This window comes from Onychostoma macrolepis, chromosome 15 (genome assembly GCF_012432095.1).
Source record: "Onychostoma macrolepis isolate SWU-2019 chromosome 15, ASM1243209v1, whole genome shotgun sequence".
Classification (NCBI taxonomy): domain Eukaryota; kingdom Metazoa; phylum Chordata; class Actinopteri; order Cypriniformes; family Cyprinidae; genus Onychostoma; species Onychostoma macrolepis.
Genome location: NC_081169.1, coordinates 1,730,508 through 1,748,467, shown reverse-complemented (window position 1 = coordinate 1,748,467; position 17,960 = coordinate 1,730,508). Strand labels below are relative to the sequence as shown.

Sequence of the window (17,960 nt, the reverse complement as noted above, 5' to 3'; positions counted from 1 at the left end):
AGTGAAGTACAAAGCCTTGTTTACATCATATATAATAGTTTAGCAACCAAATTTTACATATCAAAAATGGAAACATTTGGATGTCGAGTGAAAGAGGCTTGTGAGCCCAATGCCGTTTAGTTTCGCTTTAATACATTAATTTTAGCTTGAAGTTGTGTTCTGTTTATAATGACTGCCACTATAGCCTAATTTCTGTTTTACTTCATAGTTTAATATAACATTTTATAGCTACTCATTTTTTTCATTCTTGTTCTGTAATACCGTTAAATTTAAAGGATTTGTTGTGGATTAAGGAGAACTAAATAATCTATATAGTGTTTATAATGTTTATAAATGTTTTGTTATATTTACTGGTATTTAATATACATATAAATGAATGCCATATTTTGCAATTATTAGGTTAAAGGGTGTTTTTGGAGTACGATCAATTTCTCTTTCATGAGATCACTTCCTCTTTTTGGCCGGGTTTGGTTTCTCCGTGTCGTAAACTCTAGGGGCGAGGCTTCTAAATCGGGGTGATATTCAAACGACGACTGTTTTCTTCCGCCACATTTATCAACGTGCAATCTTTCGTACATAAATCACACGTGAGCTCTGTCGTAAGCTGATTTGTGCGCTCGGATCTGCACTCGTTTCTACATTAGATTGATAAACGAGGCCCAATATGTGGAAGGTTTCTACCTACAGGAGAACAAAAAAACTATATTGGAAAAAAACTGTTTTTTTACTACAGTGGCTAAATTAACAAGAAATAAATCACTGCATTGACAAAATTCTGGCATTGATAACACCTAGAACTGTGGGAAGTAGATTCTTTTCCTATTTAGTACCCAAATTCTGCAACGGTATAAGCTTCATAATGTTGTTTGGGAGGCAGACAAAATCTTTAATCATATTACACTTGTTTAACATTATCTTCCATCAAAGCTACAATTATGTGATCTCTATAGTCTCAGAATTAATTGGCTGAGAACTCAGGAATGATTAACTCTGTCCACAAGGGGGACGCAAAGGGCAGCTTTCCACGCTGTATCACATACTCACCAAGAAATAAGACCACGCATTATGGTGTATTATACTTTATTAAATGTAAGAGCTGCCAATTTGGATTTTCATTAATACATTAAGTTTGTTAGCAGTAGGAACCTGTTTTGCAGATCTTTCAGTGTAGACAAGTTTTGTTCTGGCTTAATCTGAAGGTTTGGTTAAGATGATGTACGAGAGTATGTGCTTTTCCTAATGTGAGTTATTATATGCACAAGAATAGGCAGCAATTGTTTTAGGTGCATTTCTTGTTTGGTCACATTTCTCTCTCTCTGTGTGTGTGTGTGCAATCATATTTGCAATGTGAAGTCAGCATTACAGTTACATATGTGCCCAGAGAAATATGATTCAAAAGCTGATGAATATTTGTTACATAATTTAGATATGACTGCTCTAGAGTAAATCTTTAGAAAGCGTGTCCAGGTAACATCTGACCGCAAAATCCTTCTTTTTTTTTTTTTTCTTTCATTTGCAATAATTTTTTTATTTGCATAAATAAAATTAATCCTATTTTAAGACCACTACATAAATTAAAATGGAAAGCAGTTTAAGTAATATATTAAATATATAATAATATTAGTATCTTATTATTTTATTTTCATTGAGGTAATGAAAATTTAATAGAAACTGTTACTAAAACTGCCATGAAAATAAGAAAAAAACTCTTGGTCCTAAAATATGGTTCAAGTTTATATATAATTTATTATTTTTTCCTTTAGATTTTGGGGTAAAATATGACTGGACATGTTCTCTACCAGCGACATTCATTATTACAAATCATATAGGTCTATTAACTGTAAGCTTTCAATTAATACAGTCACAAGATCATGTTGTCTTAGTAAGTAATAGTAATTTGAGTTCCTTATGGTATTTTTGGGGACTGGTATGTGATAAACAGTGACTCAAACAGTACTTTGTTATACCCCTTATTCATTTTGAAAATCAATCAATATTGATCATATTATAGAACATGACATCTTAATATAGTGAACAATCTCCCTCTAACTTTCAAACACAGACACACTCGCTCACATGGTTTACAGAACTTTACAGAACTTCACTTGAACAGTCCCAGGACAGTTATCCACACTTAAAAATCTGTAAGATAAAGGATCGTTCACATTTCACATGTGCTCAAAAAGGGTCAGAGGGTACCAAATCCTCCAAGGTGGGACAGCCCATCGGGGTGTGTGTGTGTGTGTGTGTGTGCATATGCACAATTATAACATATATAGTTATAATCACTGTAGTCATCAATTCCCCTTCATTGAGACCCTCAAGGACGGCCGGTTTTACAAGCACTGAAATCATTCTGCGTTTAGATATGGCTCACTTTAGGAGGGATATGTCATCAGAGAAATCTCCAGCGCCCAGCGGATGAAGGCAGCGTGTAAAACGCCACTGACAGACCATGAGGCACAGAGGCAGCATAAATAGGGCACAGATGCCCGCCATAATGTAGGCGATGGTCATCAATGTGGACTCGTCGGTCTGAGGGACATTGTAGCCACAGTCCTCAAGGTCCACGCCATGGAACGGCCCCTCCACTGCGGCGGTGCGGAACTCATCGTGGACTAGAGCGCAGGAGAATTAACAAACAACATCAACAAAAATAAGGTAGGTGACAACTCATTCATGAATCTCATAAAATTCTCATTACTGTAATAAAACATCCTGGATGTCTGGATGCTGTCTGTTTTTTAAGCTGCATGACATTGTTGTTGTTAGAGTTAGGGTAATGTTTTTGCATTGTAGAGTGTCCCAGTTATCTTGCTAAGCCTCTGAACAAACAACTTAATTCCACAATGTAATATTACTCTGTATTTATTACTGGTGTTGTTGCTGAAATGAAACACAACATTAATTCCACTGATTATTAAATCACTTTAAATACAGTGACCCCAAAGCTACTTAATCCTTGGGTGTCTAGTGCTGCTCCAGGTAAACACACCTGAAGCAGCCAATCCAGTCTTCAGGATCACTAGGCTCTTCCAATCGGTTTAAGGCATGCCTAGACATGTCTGAATGTCATTACACAGATAGAAGCTACAATAAATCTCAAATATCACCTGCAAACAAATGACACTTGAGCATTTCTCAAACTAACTTCACTTTAAAAGCGTGTCTGCTTTTCTTTAAGATACATGACAGACACAATATTTTATTATTGAGATCAATAACATTCAGACATTTTGTGTGTGGGGTATATGGGGTTAAGTAACGACCAAGCGGCCAGCGGCAGACAGTGAGCTGATCGTAGCTTATGTTTGATCAATTTAGCCTTCTCAAATCATCACGACTTGCCTAAAATAAAATCTATAGATATAAACAGTTCAAGCATATCACAATGTTAGTTTAAACGTTTGAACTATACAAATGTGCGCTAGGCACCAGAGCGGTCACTTGCATTTTTTTCTTGATAGTGGAAACAGCTTAAAATACGCTGTAATTTTTGTTGATAAAGGTAAGAGTAATACATCATTCGGAACTGTAAAGGGTCTACTGTTATTTGTGTGCATTCACAATATCAGCAAAACGTTGTGCTTTTATAAAATAAAAAGGAAAACAGAGGATGCGCTTTCCGTCTCGTCTTCACAATGATGAATCGAAAGGGTCACAAATATGATAAATATATCTATAGAAAGCTTTAAATTACTACTTTAAATGAAATAATTCAAATCGAAAACAAAAACTCTTTCATTATGTAATCCGTAAAGATGCATTTCTCTCTAAAGGCGCGTCCAATGAAGAGATGGCGAGTCATTTTTCATCACCGTCTAAAATATAAAAATAAGGAAAAGCCTAAAACAGGCCCGATTATATTTTTTTTCTGATTTTTATGTTGCTCTGAATTCTGGACTTTTTAAAATTTAAAGGATTTTCTGCAATGCAATTTTATCTGATATGTGAATTATTTTTTAGCCTATTTTTTAATCCATGTGGCAAATGCTTTAAAAACAGCTTTAAAAATGACTTTATTACATTCCAGATGATTTTAAAGAACTTTTCACTATAAATTTTACGGGTAGCTTGAATGTAAAACATTGTCATGAATTCGTTGTATTCCCATTTGTAAAATAGGCTACAAATTAATTGTTGTAGTCTAACCCAATCTCATGAAAGTGTGTGTAGCACGATTTTCTCTTTCTATTTGACGTAATGTTTATAAGCAGAAATGGACTTTGGCATGCAAAAGACTGATACATTCATTATTAATGGCATGGCTGGTTCAGTCGACAGAAATACGGGGCACACGGGCCTATACTTTACTGCTGCAAATCTCAGGTCAGTCTGAGCGCTCATGGTACGCACAGTGCGTCCAGCCGTACACCTGCAGGCGCCACTGGACTCCACACACCGTCTACTCCAATCAGATAATGCCTATCTATGTTGCGCTGACCAGTCGTAGGATGTTCTCGCTACAACCAATCATATTTTGCTTTACAATCAGGGGGGTTGGGAACAGATTCATTTTGCTCTCCTGAAAGGAACTACACTATATGGCCCTTTGAGCTGAATAAATTGAGCTCAAGTGCTGTTTGCGTGGTTAAAAAACCATATGTCCAAAAGGTTATTGGAGTTTAAAGGGATTATGAACTGAGGAATCAAAATTTCCTTGATCTTTTTAACCTATAAGAGGTAATTGTACTATACAAACATCCTGTAAGTTTCAGAACTTTCTTGTTAGTCTAAAAACTAAAGCTTATATTGAAGCCAGTCTGCCAAAATGACAGTGTTTGGAATATTGTACCAAAGACTATAGAAATACAAAGATGTTCACTCCTATACTTATGAATAGGAGAAACTGCAACGTGCAATATGGCGGGATAGACCTGCCTTCTAAATGAAAGAGCCAATCATTGATTGGTAAAGTCATTGCATCACTGCAGAAGCCGTTAAGACGCTCCGGTTCCCATAGAAACCTGGGGCTGGACCAGCAGCTGCGCATGCACAGTCATAAGCGCATGCGCATTGGCTGGTCTGAAAAATAAGCTTTTTAAATGCTATTTGAGCATAAGAAACAACATTCATGGGACAGTTAATTTCAGATTTTGCTGCTGATTTGAAATGTGTAATTTAATCACGAGTTCAGCAAGCAGTTTTAGAGATTTCAGGATTCCCCCATTCATTTAGATAGGATTGGTCTTGTTTGAGCTGCCCGGAGGTGTTGCAAATATGGCGGCCAAGTGAACGGACTTTCCTTGAAAGGGTAGGTTATACTCTATGATGTAATAGTGTGGATAAGCACCGCCGCCGCAGAAGATCAACACCTGCTTCTACCTAGCTGCCTGTTTAGCCCCGCCCACCGATTCATGTATGTAGTGTAAGAGAGCAGCAAACGCAGGTCTGTGCAGAAACCGAACAATAAAGATGCTCTGAAGACGCTGTTCAGTGCGAAGCTGTGGAAAAACTTTGCATTACCTTCCTTCTGATCCCAACGTTAGGAAAGAGTTAGAAACTTTATTTTTAATGAAGATCCAGACTGCGTTAACAACTTGGTCCTTTGTTCACTCCATTTTACCGCAGATTTGTTTACAAATCAAGACCCCTTTAAGGCTTCTTCATCTTTCCATCAGGATCAGTAAATCAGGATAACCTCAGGAATATACACAAATTATAATCATTCATAGGTGTAGAGAGAGTGTTATAATCAGGAATCTGACACGAGTGGTGCGACGTAACACAGCAAAAGCATCAATAAGCAAAAAGCAAATACAACACATTATAATCATACATATAATCGATACTGTCTATGCTGGACGACGAGTTACTGGCAGTAAACAGACGACCCGTTCTACTTCTGGAGCACTCCACGTTTGCACTACTTACACCAATATTGGACAAAATATCATGTATAGACATCTGTATCCAAGATAGTGTTGATCCCATAACAGAGAGTGCTGTTTCTCTAAGGATTTGGACATTTCAAAGGCATTTAAAATATAATACTGTGGCTTGGCTTGATACACAGTCTAATGGTCTAACAAAATCCCAAATTTAAATTGGTTAAACATAGTTATTTCAGGGCGAGAACACCCTGATTGTAAAACAAAACATTATTGGTTATAATGAGAACATGCTACAATTGGTCAGTGCAATGTAGCTGTTATCTGATTGGCTTGAGTAGTCCACCTTTTTGTGGATTTGTCAGCACATTTTGATGCTAGAAATGTTTTGAAATCCACGAGTGCGTGCTGCGATTCACAAATGAATGCCAGGCAGAGTTGTGTTTGTGACATATAAAGATATGTGTGAATATGTTTTTTATTTTGCAAATCTCATTGTATTTATTTTTTAATTTAATTTATTTTAGTGATGTCGCGACATGCGATAAAATGTATGTTTTCCATGTTAATCAGAGGTTTTGTCCTAAGTACACACGACGGCAACACACAATTTCTAATTTAGAAATGGTTTCTATTTCTGCAACGTCATGGCATGAACAACAACACACAAACTATGACGGTGATAATCTCAGGTGATTATGTGCCTTATTCAAGTTAAATGTGTCTAATGTGAGTTTGAATATCATTTTGCGTGACCTTATAGCCATACTGAAAGCAACAACAGATAGTTTACCTCAGATGTTGAAAATAAATGAAAGCAAAGATGACTGTTAAAACTGTGAACTCGCTGCGAACCAATGCACGTATTCCATAAAGATGTTATCAGTCACTCAGTATGTACATTTAATGATGTTAAAAAGCTTTAATATTTATGAATTAGATCATAAACTTATCCATTTCGTTACGAGTGCAGTGTGCTTCCAGAGAGGCTCCGCCCACCCAAGCTTCTGATTGGCTGAGATATTTGACTGATTCTGTCGCGTTGCATCTGGTGTGGACACGCAGATTGCTTGCCGCTGAAATCTTGTCGCGTCGCGTGTAGTTAGGATACGGTGAAACATAAATGTGAATCTCATTATAATAATCTTTGAATATGTTTTTGTGAATCTCTTTACATTTATGTGTGTACCATAATCTATCTATTTGAAATAAAGGAACGAAATTAGAGAAAACGCTCTCTCACCGTGACATGTGCTGACCGCAAAGCCGATGCGCTTGTGCTCTCGGTCGAACACCACATAGAAGCCCTCCATGATGACGGCACCCATTACTGTACCAGTACTGGACTGAGACACAGCGAATTTATAACAGTCCTCCTGAGCCGAGGCCACGTCCTCCACCGGCCTCAGATACTGCTGCAGAGAGACGAGACACAGACACATGCATTCACAAACCATTACAGACCACTTGATCATAGAGTGCGTGCGTGTGCGCTTAAATCCACGACAATGCTCATATAATTAAAAACGGTCTTTGACGTGGAAAAGTGCTTAGCATCACGTCAGCGTCTGAGCAGACGTACACACTTTTTATTGTCGGAGTACTGCAGGTTTTTGAAAATGTAAGCTGTTCTTGCAGCTCGAGGTTATATTTGATATGTTAATGACATTAATTAGGAGTCGTTTACAAGGCAGAGAGCTGAAACCATTCAGTTGCGCTTAAGTTCAAGATCATTTGCGATTCATAGATTTCACATCTGAAAGAGACGCGTACGTAGGTTTTCTGTACGTACTTTCATTTTATGTATCACATGTACGCATATTTGAGAGATGATCGTAAGATCAAATTTAGGATGGTTTCTGCATAACATTTTATAAATGAGGCTCTAAGAGTGGAAAAAGCTGATAATCTCCAAATGGACAAACCTCAATGTAGCACTGCTGTTATCATAACATCTATATATATAGTTCACCCAAAAATGAAAATGTGGGTAACTGATGGTAGCCATTGACTTCCATAGTATTGAAAAAAAAAATAGTCAATGGCTAAAATGAACTGTATGGTTATCAACATTCTTCAAAATCTTCTTTTGTATTCAGCAGAAGACAAACATTCATACAGGTTTTGAACAGCTTGATAGCGAGTATATTATGACTGAATTTTCATTTTTGGGTGAACTAAGATGCATGCTAACATTGACATTTGCATCTCTTCATAAGTGCGAGCTGAAGTTTGCTCTTTGGTGTGTGGATATATTGTTCATGTTTTGTTTCAGGGAGTAACTGACAAAACTCATCCTTCAAGGGAATAGATACAGCAGCATGTCTGCTGGTACAGAAACATGCTCCAGCTGCTTGTAACTGGTGAAAGTGAGAGAACAGCAGGATACAGTGTTACAGGCAGTACACTTAATTTGCACGTTTTAGGGGATGTATTTGTTTGTCGGTATGAAACTGGTCTGATGGCAGAATGAAGTACCTGTGGCAGGATGGAGATGCGGAAAGACTGGTTTCTGTTTTCGCTCATCAGGTAGAGAGAGATGACAGGGAAGATGTGCCAGGGTGTGGTGCCCGCCTGCCAACACACCAGCTGCTCGCCCAGCCAGAAACCTGAGGGAAACTGTTCAGTCTGAGGGGAAAAATACAGCCAGTTGAGCCAGAAAACTCAAAATGTTCAGCATGCTCAAAACTGAGAGCAACGCAGACAGTATACACCGACCGATGAAGCCGCTTCGATGGCCTTCACAGCCGCCTGGAACACTTTACGAGGGAGACGCAGGTTTGTGGTGCCGCTGTCCACGATACTTTTATCATAGTTATACTGAGAGACAGAGACAGAGAGAAACAATGTTTGCTTTTATCTCTGTTTAATAAATAAAAACTGTTCAATAGTTTTCTTATCCATAACCAACTGGAAAAATGCAGAAATGTTTCTTCAACTGTATGTAGTTTTGGCTTTATGGACATTTGGAAATAGCCTTGTTTAAAATGCATTTTTCACACACCTCCTAGTTTATCCAATTTATTCAATTCAAGACTTCTAACAACCCAGTGGGCAACTGGACATACCCCTGGAAGAAACTGCCGTCCAAACTGAATTTAAAATGATGTTACAGCATCTTGATCAAGTCTTGACTAATATTTGACGTCAAATTGATATCAAGGTGTCTGCTGGGAATGTCCAACACCGGACATACACGCATAAGAGGCGACGTGTGTTTTAGAAGTTTAACACTTCCATCAAAGTTTCATTTCCATTACATTTTATATTTTTTAAATATTTCTGAAATGAAATGGCAAACTCCTCTGTCTTGCTAATGCTAGTTATATCAATCCAAAATACAATTAAATCATATTTTTACAGTTTTTGCATAAAAAGTCTCATGAATTCTATTCACTTACAATGTATATTATACTTTTATATACAAAGAATACTACTCTTACTAAAGACAAAATTGTTGGTCTGGTTATAAATAATGAAGGGCCAGGTGTAACTTAAACTGGAGAAAAAATCACAACAATTATGAAGTGATTTATCTTTCTTGTAGTCTTTGTTTAGACCATCATTTTACAAATGTAATTCAGGTAAACATATAAAACTATTTTTATATTTTAAGATTGTCTGGACTTGAGACAAGAGTAAATCAATCAAATCTATACATAAAAGGCATGTGCTTGAAGATACTGAAACTGTATCTGTGAAGTCTGTTTTGTCAAAAGGAATAAATGCTTCCTGGCAAAACCAGGAGAGTTGTTCTCACTTCTTTGCAGTCCATATTGAGATCCTGTCCGTTGACCTCGATGCGCACGATGATGACCTCATAATACCACTCTCGTCTGATTGGTGTGTACCACAGCTCACCAACATACAAGGACGGATCTATTCCCCCAATAATCTGTGAAGAACAAACACAGTCTTTTATAGTTGTTTTGCTTCATATTACATAAAGTTATTTAACTCCACGTGGTACACTGTAAAAAAAAAAAAATTAAATAAATGTTGGACTATGTTTACAAGAAAATACTATATTAATGTATCTACTTCCAAAAAAAAAAAAATTAACCACCAAATGTTTTCAGTGTTAGTGGGTGATTTTCCTAATGGTAAGGGTTCATTTAAATTCATTTATGTCAGTGCAAAACACAAAGGAGATGTTAAGCACAATGTTCATGCCGACAAGCTCCAAAAAGGATAAAATCTAAAAAAAAAAAAATTTTATTTAAAAAATTTTCCCAAATTTTCATATGGCTGCAGCTTCGGTCTGTTCCTCATACAGAACTATCCTATGATTTCATAAGACTTAGAATAATCATATGGACTATGTTTATGATGTTTTTATCAAAGTATTCTTGTCCTTGTCAGGGCCTGCAGTCTGATTCTCATTCACAGCACGCGGGGAAACATGCAAAACATCTCCTTTTGTGTTCCACAGTTAATGGTAGAATGTTGGGGTCAGGTAACCGTGTCCGGCATGGACATGCTCTCTCTTCACAGCGCTCACCATACTGCCCCCTACAGTGGAGCTGCCGGCGCTGTAGTTCTGGGTGAACCCCGCTCCGCAGAGCTGCAGGGAGAAGACGTCTGGGACGCTGGTCTGCCTCAACAGAGAGTCGAAGAACGGCTCCAGAGTCTCGTCCGGCTGAAAGACACAACACCCGGTCAGAAGCGGCTCTTCATCAAGCTCTGAGAGGTTATGACAGCTACAGAAAGATCACCCTGGCGATCTCGGCGTAGGCCAGCCCGAGGATGCCCTCCCAGTTGGACCCGTTGATGAAGAAGCGGTCAGACTGGGTGATTGCGGCGATGTTGGCCCTCAGAGACACGTTGGGCCCGTGAGGAATGGACAGCAGGTCCGTGCCCAGCTCGCCCTCCCAGCGGCCCTGTGTGTACGGCACATACACGCTGCGGCCCAGATCTCTGTACGACGACGAGCTGTCGACACAAACACCATCCGACTCTGGAAACAGCTTCTTCATATATAACATACGTTGTGTCCCATTCGTGTGTGGATTAGGGGTGTAGCAGTACATGCATTCATAATTAATATTTCCGGTATGGGTCTTTCGGTTCGGTACGCACTGCACGAGTGAAACATCACTGGAAACGTCCAGTTTTATATATTGTTACTTTTGACAAGAAACAAAGTCTCATCTTTCAATTTATGTCAATTTTATTCAGGGAATTCAATCAATAAACGCTCTGTTGTATACTAACGCCTCAGTTCAAACAATCATCCCTTCCTCTTTACTACTAGTTCTAACACCAAATAAAGATGAACGAACATCTCATGCATCATGTAATCACTCCATCAGTGTTTCAACTGCAGAAAGACGTCAATAAAACAGCTTGTAAACGAAGTCACGCAGCATTTCAGTTACCTCCGGCACGTCATCAGTGTCCACAGCTCTATAGTTCACTAGAGAAATCCAGTCTAGAGAAGAGCGTTTCACCAAATATTAGACTCTATGCTCATATTTTACTTTACCTGTCAGTGATGATGTCTTAATGTACGTTTAAATGAGTCTGTTATGAAATAAGTTATGACAGCCACTGTGTAAATAACTACATTTCAACAACAAATATAATATTATAATTGGATTTAGAAGTTCATTTAAAAACTGCATTATGGGTAATTACCATGTTTGCATACATTTTTAAAGTTGTTTTTTGATTATTATATTTGAAAATAAATAGTAATTAAATGTAAGTTTGGGCTCTGTTGTTAATTGTAATCTTGTAGTGATGTGGAAGGGCTGCCTATAGTTTAGAGCAGAAGCTGAGGTTGATTTTTATCCCTAAGAAATTTTGAATTATAATTGAATTTATTTAAAGAGCGAGCAATTTGTTCAGTAAACCACTGTTTAATTTAAAAAAAGAAGCACTTTTGTTTATGTTTTCCTCCTGCTGTACCGAAACCATACCGAACTATGACGTTAAAGCCGAGGTACGCACCGAACCCTCATGTTTGTGTAGCGTTACTCTGCTAGTGTGAAGCGTCAGCAGTACTCACAGCGAGCGATGGTAGTATCTGTGGAGGAACGGGTGAGCGGCGGCGCCGACCGCGAAGTTACTGCTGCCCGTATCCACCAGGATGTTCAGCTGGAACACAGACGGAAACACACTGTACCTTCAAGTTCACATGAATGAATGACTGCAGAAATGTGAGTGGTGCCGGCGTGTTTTTAGGGCACTGTAAGCCATACGGTCACTAGCCCACCCTCCAGTCTCTAGATGTGGCTCAGGTCTTCAGCTGACGACCGCTCCGTGTCCTTGTGGGTGTTTGTGTGTTTGTGAAGGGGTATTTAAGAATGAGATGTATTATTGATCAGCCTCTCAGCGCTAGACTCCCTGACCGAGCAGAACGTGATACACGCCGAGGGAGAGAGACGGAGGAGACGAGGGCCGGAACCTGAGAACGAGACGGAGCTGCCAGACATCTTTGGGACTCCTGAGATCTCCAGCACCTTTTAGCAGATAGACTGCTGAACTGTGGCCATGTCATCGTTCATTCTGAAATGATTACGATCAGACAATTACCGTGTCCACAATGACCATTTCAGAGTCTAACCGGCGGCTTTGATAACGAATAATTTGAGAGTTATAGCACATTTATTTAAAAGCACAGACATTTGAAGGCAACTCTGTCACTTGCCTTCATTAGACCCTGTAATAATCGCTCTGCACTCAACATCAGCTAACGAAGGCTTTTTGAATATTACATAGACTGACCGCTTCTGTACTGATTTCTGTGCATTCACAGAGTTAGACCAAGACTTTACTGAGTCTTTCCAAATGTAGCTCTCTGTATGAAAGCTATCAGACAAGTGTTTTAGATTCAGGGCACTCCTCCTCTTCACCTGTCTGTCTGTGGCAGCTCCTCGCCGCTCCGCTGCTGTAGTAAGAACTGAGCTGACTCCTCATGTCATTGATTTGTCCTGTGGGCTTCCTGTTATTTCTGCTCACTGAGTCTGTATCCTGCGTCCTAACCTCGTCCCTGTGCACACGCTCCCTCCAGCGACCCCTACGCCACAGGCCTTCCTCTTCCTCATTCATTACGTGACCTTACCGACCCGCAGTAATGCCCATGTGACAGTAGTCAGCTGAAGATGTTTGCTGTGCAAAAACACGCATTCATTTCCTTCCACATCATTTTCAAGTGTGTGTGTGAAGCACTAGACGAGGGACAATTGTAACAATAAAAAAATAAATAAAAGAGAGTTATAGTGATGATACTAGCTCAGCAGAGTGTGATATTCTCACTCCGTCAGAACTTAGATCAGGTTTCCTGGGGTTTAAACAGTATGGAGCAAACATTTCAGTAGAATGACTATTATTGGTACGCGCGTGTTTCTTGCTGAAAAGGTGGCAGGTAGGTCTGTAGTAGTGTATATGTATAGACAACAGTACACTTAAGACCGTGCAGCACTGGAAAACTGAGCCTGTGCCTTACACTATAACCCATACTTCACAAAACAGATGCTTTATTAAATCCTACAATCAGCGTTTATTCATTAATAATCAATGGTGCAAAATTTCCATAAAGCACAAAGATCTAAACAAAGTGGGGGAAAAAAGGTAATAAAATAAAATATTAAAACATTTTCTTTCTTTCTCCTCTCAATCATTTTTGAAAACAGGTTCTAAATTAAATAATTCCAAAATGTTTTAAAAGTATTTCTGTCCACATTGTTTATTTTGGATAGGTTTCTGCATTTTACTGCACATCGTGGTGATATTCACGCTGCAAGACAATTTCTGCAAATAAATAAATAAGAATAGATAGTTAAGACAAAATATGAAAGAAAATGTGAATGCCCTGATTCTGAGAACAATCAACTACTACAAAATCAGAATGGGTGGTGTATATATATCTCTGTGGTGTTTTGGTTCTGGTTCAGGTCCAGTCTCACCTTCTGAGGCGGTGTGCCCACAGCCATCTCGATGTAATACCCTTGTCCTGACTTTCCGCGAAGGTTGTCAATCATGTTGACAAAATTGACCGCACTGGCTCCTCTGCGTGTGCGGGCGGAGCTGGAGGGGCCCCGGGGGGCCGCGGTCTGTGAGAGGGGCCCCTGCCGCAGAGGGACGCGGAGCAGCACTGCGCCGGAGCAGGGGACCGGCAGAAGGGCCACTAATGCCCATGACAACAGAAGCAGACGCGGAACCCTCATCTTCCAGGCGATCGAATCCGTTCGTTTACTTCAGAACGCGTCAAGTGTCGGATCGGTTCTGTTATGGCGTCATAACGCACAGAATGCGCAAATTCCCAAATCCCCGCGAGCACTAAAGCACTTCAGGCTCATGTTTATTATCCCTCGATCGCTTTCTCCATCCTCCGCATTGACAATCAGCGACAACCATCCCCGTTTTCCACATTCCTCGTTCTTGTTTATGAGAATTATTATATGGAAATACCGTACTTGATGTCCGATTGCGAAACCTTCCCGCACGCTCTTTAAGAAACGAACTGTTAAATGAGATGACCGCTGTATTTATAGAGATGCCGCCGGGACGCGCTCTTTCAGAGTCCCGAACTGTGCTCGTCCCCGTGTCTTTGGCCTTTGCTCATTTGACGGCGCAAGCCTCCATAATCCGCATCTCTGTGTCCTCAGACAGCTCCTGCCTCCTCCTCCATCTTCCCCGCATCCGCACGCACTGTGGCGGTGTCCGACTCCTCAGCGAGCCATTCACGGGAATCGACTCTTTTGAATGGTTCGGACAGAGCGAATGAATCACTCGACTGAAAGAACATTGTAGTGGTTTGAAATAGCATTGTTAGGTGGTTACACGCAACAGGTCACCCATAAGAATACATCGATATTTAGCTAAATATTTATGTAACGTGATGAATCACTTTATTGAAACGGTTCGTTGAAGCGAACCGCTCAAACGAGCCGATTCGCTAAAAGAATCAGACTGCTCTGACACTAGCGCACTGAGCGGACTCCAGTCACACACACACACACACACACACACACACACACACACTGGAGTGAGGCATCATGGGGCTTGGAGTTTATTCATCGGACCATTTTCCTCTCGTACTGCATAACAGTGTAACATATGTAATATTTTTATTCTTGAATTGTGTTTTTGTGTTTTCATTGTTGCTGGTATCAGCTGAAAAACCACAATGCTTTGATCTACTGTACACCAAGGATCTCAGTGAATACCATTGTCATTTACCACATTAGCGCTGAAAGATTATTGCATGATTAAAAGAATGGGGGCATATACAATGATTGTTTGTATGCTTTAACAACATGACTTAAAAATGTATTTATATTTAAACAAAAATAATGGCAATGCTACATGATAATTGTCCATGCCAAAATCAATCTATGTGTATTTCAGTACATCTTTTAAACATCTATTAATATCAGAAAGTGTGTATCGGTAGGCAGGGTTTAAACTGGGCCGGGGCCGTCCGGGGCCCATAGACATTAACACCAGATGTGAGCAAACCAAGGAAATGTCCCTCGAGGGGCCTACACAAAGGGGAAATGAAGAATGAAAAACATAGCTATTAGGTTAGCCACATATTGGTTGTAATTGGTTTTGTGTCTTCTTTACTTCTTCACTTCGGATGACCTGAGGGTGAGTAAATTAACAGCACATTTTCATTTTGGGGTGAACTATCCCTTTAAGGTGAGTCACAGGTGTACAGTAAAACTAAAATAATATATAAAATTGTTCACATCACATAAAAATTACATAAAATCAAACAATGTAAGGTATTCCCTCTCACGAAATCCACATAAGGTCGATGACACGAATAAGTTTGTAATGTGTGTCTTCAGAAGAAAAGTCAAAATCGCGATCAGCTGCGTGTGTGTGCTGTCACACAGTGTCCAAACACACACATTACTCTCACTGAATTTTCAACCTCAACCAAAATGATGATTCTGATGGAATTTCAACACGCTATCTGGGAAGTAACATGATTAACACATCACTAACCAAAAATAACTATGTAAACACCAAAACGCAAGTATTATTCAGATTTGATTAGATATTTAGAGTAAGTGTTGAATAGTGGATATAGCTACTGTATGTAATGCATGTGTTGACGGTCTAATGTTGCGCAGCTGAGGCTCGCGCAGCTCTCGAGGAGAAATCAAAACACGCAACACTAGAAACTCAGCATACTGAGGTAAAAATTCAAAACGGAAAGTTTCTATATTTAAAATACAGTTAGTTAGTCAACATCACTCAACGTTGTCACCATTACGACAGTTTAACAGGTCTATAAACAGTTCAATGAGCGAATACAATAATATTAGGTCATATATTTGGCGGAACCACAGCGCATCTCAAAGCAACCATCTGATTCATTGCTGAATGATTCAGTGTTTTGAACGAATCGATTGAGTCAAAGTATCATTAGCCCATGCATAAACATCTGAAGAATCTGCCGTTTGAACGAATCGTTTGAATGAACGACTCAATGACTCACTCATTAAACGCTCATTACTGGCGTTTAAATTCGCTGAAAAGTATCATTTCCACCATCATTTCTTGTTTGTGTATTCAGTTTTAGTTTTTAAAGAATCTCATAGTTTAATGTAGTTGTATTTTTCAGTGTAAATTATATAATTTGATAACGTATAAATAATAACAATCACATTATTATAATTAAATTTATAGATCAAATGTAAGAATTTGAAATGAAAGTTAATGAGATTAGTGGGAAAATGCTCTCTATAAAGGTAAAAAAAGAAGAAAAAAATGCCCTTGCATAAAATATAAAAAATAAAAAAAACATGCAGATGTATAGCCTGCTGATGTCACAGCTGATAGAAAACCAATGAGAATATTGCATTAGAATAATATTTGCAAAAAAACAAAACACACATAATACATATATATTTCCATTGTCCTCATTTGTAAATCGCTTTGGACTATATATGCTCGATACCATAGAGCCCCCCCACATAACAAATCCCAATTTAACCCCTGTCGTAGGTACTGAGAAGCATGAATATATGAACATGATCACCGAGTTATACAGTTCACAGAACACAGAGCCTTTGTTTTGATTCATGCGTAATGCAATAAATCTACTCTGTAAAAGTATCGTTACCGTGAGGAACTATTTCTTGTTGACCAGACCATTTGAAACTAATTTATTTGATAATTTTTTATTATGATTGCTGTTGTTGTTGATGTATGCACAAACGAAGCACACTTTCAGGTGTAAGGCTAAGAGCAGAGGGCTGTTATCTGTGGGCTGTGCTCGGGCCGCTCCACTGGCAGGGCACTGTGAGGAGCGCAGGGGCGCTGTAGTAATGAGAGCCTCCGTCGTACGAGAGCGCCGCCTCGGTCCCCGCCGTCTGCAGGGCCGCACCATGAGCGCTCGAGCGGCCTGAAGAACAGGGCTGTGCGTCAGCATTCAGAGAGCACTCTCCGCAACACAGACTGCTTACAGCTAAAGTCAACTTCTACAAAATTGCAACTTGCACTGAAATGCAATGTTTACATTGGTCATTATTTACAACAACTTGTAATGTCACATTATACAAAAAAGTGTGAAAAGATATATTTTTGGGATATGCAAAATGCAGCAGGGACGAGATGAGTGCTGGTTTTGAGCGGTGGTCACTCACGCTGATCTTCACGCACAGACGACGATTCCTCAAACACACTCCACGGCAAACACAGGCCAGCAGATTCTGTCTGACACGGAGCTGTGTGCCTACGATCAGAGAGCATAAGTACACTCTTTAGAATTACAGAACAGCTGTAGAACAGAAAGTATAGATTTGATGTCACGGGAAGCCTCCTGAAAGAGCAGCGTGAGACTCTGGTATAGCGTTATACGTCATGACTGCTCACCTGTTCTCAGAATCTGCTGTACGAAAGCCTTTGGCGAAGGGGTTGCAAGCGATCTTCAGCTGGGTGATCTGTGACAGGACAGACATGATTCACTGCAGCTACAGATAAAGAGCTCTTTATTCACCGATCACACAGCTCTGTTCACTTCTAGCAGTTGTGTTATGGCTCGTGTTTAAAAATGTCAACTCAGAAGGAAGGAATGACTTTCCAAAACCTCAAACGCTTACAGTCACTATAGAGAGTGATCATGCTTTTTACTTTAGAACACTGTTCTGAATGATATATTATTAGTAA

At 39.4% G+C, this 17,960-nt stretch overlaps 2 protein-coding genes across 3 annotated transcripts in view; both read right to left on the bottom strand.

Annotated features, from left to right (window-relative positions):
- Nucleotides 1-1,002: 1,002 nt before the first annotated feature.
- bace1 (beta-secretase 1) lies at nucleotides 1,003-14,497 on the bottom strand. 2 transcript variants are annotated; one of them, XM_058745434.1, is made up of 9 exons: nucleotides 13,742-14,497; nucleotides 11,842-11,930; nucleotides 10,547-10,763; nucleotides 10,333-10,470; nucleotides 9,592-9,726; nucleotides 8,550-8,651; nucleotides 8,310-8,459; nucleotides 7,075-7,246; nucleotides 1,003-2,618 (listed from the first exon to the last, which is right to left on the bottom strand). In XM_058745434.1, the coding sequence occupies exons 1-9, from the start codon at nucleotides 14,000-14,002 to the stop codon at nucleotides 2,374-2,376; spliced, it is 1,509 nt and encodes a 502-aa protein (XP_058601417.1). In that variant the 5' UTR covers nucleotides 14,003-14,497; the 3' UTR covers nucleotides 1,003-2,373. The 2 variants fall into 2 exon arrangements, with proteins under 2 accessions (XP_058601417.1, XP_058601418.1); XM_058745435.1 differs by having other exon boundaries at nucleotides 2,476-6,914.
- A 2,227-nt stretch (nucleotides 14,498-16,724) lies between these two features.
- LOC131520526 (T-box transcription factor TBX1-A) overlaps nucleotides 16,725-17,960 on the bottom strand; it is a 5,505-nt gene continuing 4,269 nt past the window's right edge. Inside the window, exons 5-7 of the mRNA XM_058744818.1 lie at nucleotides 17,667-17,734; nucleotides 17,438-17,526; nucleotides 16,725-17,196 (exon numbers count right to left, since the gene is read on the bottom strand). Coding sequence (XP_058600801.1) covers nucleotides 17,051-17,196; nucleotides 17,438-17,526; nucleotides 17,667-17,734 — 303 coding nt within the window. The 3' untranslated portion in view covers nucleotides 16,725-17,050. The remainder of the gene's footprint in view (nucleotides 17,197-17,437; nucleotides 17,527-17,666; nucleotides 17,735-17,960) is intronic.

Excerpts from the sequence above, each read along its gene's own strand:
- bace1 (XM_058745434.1), bottom strand. The coding sequence starts at position 14,002 with ATGAGGGTTCCGCGTCTGCTTCTGTTGTCATGGGCATTAGTGGCCCTT. Across the intron at positions 10,764-11,841 it reads AGATACTACCATCGCTCGCT|CTCGTCGTCGTACAGAGATC; the intron begins GTGAGTACTGCT and ends TTGTGTCGACAG. Across the intron at positions 8,652-9,591 it reads TCAATATGGACTGCAAAGAA|TATAACTATGATAAAAGTAT; the intron begins GTGAGAACAACT and ends TCTGTCTCTCAG.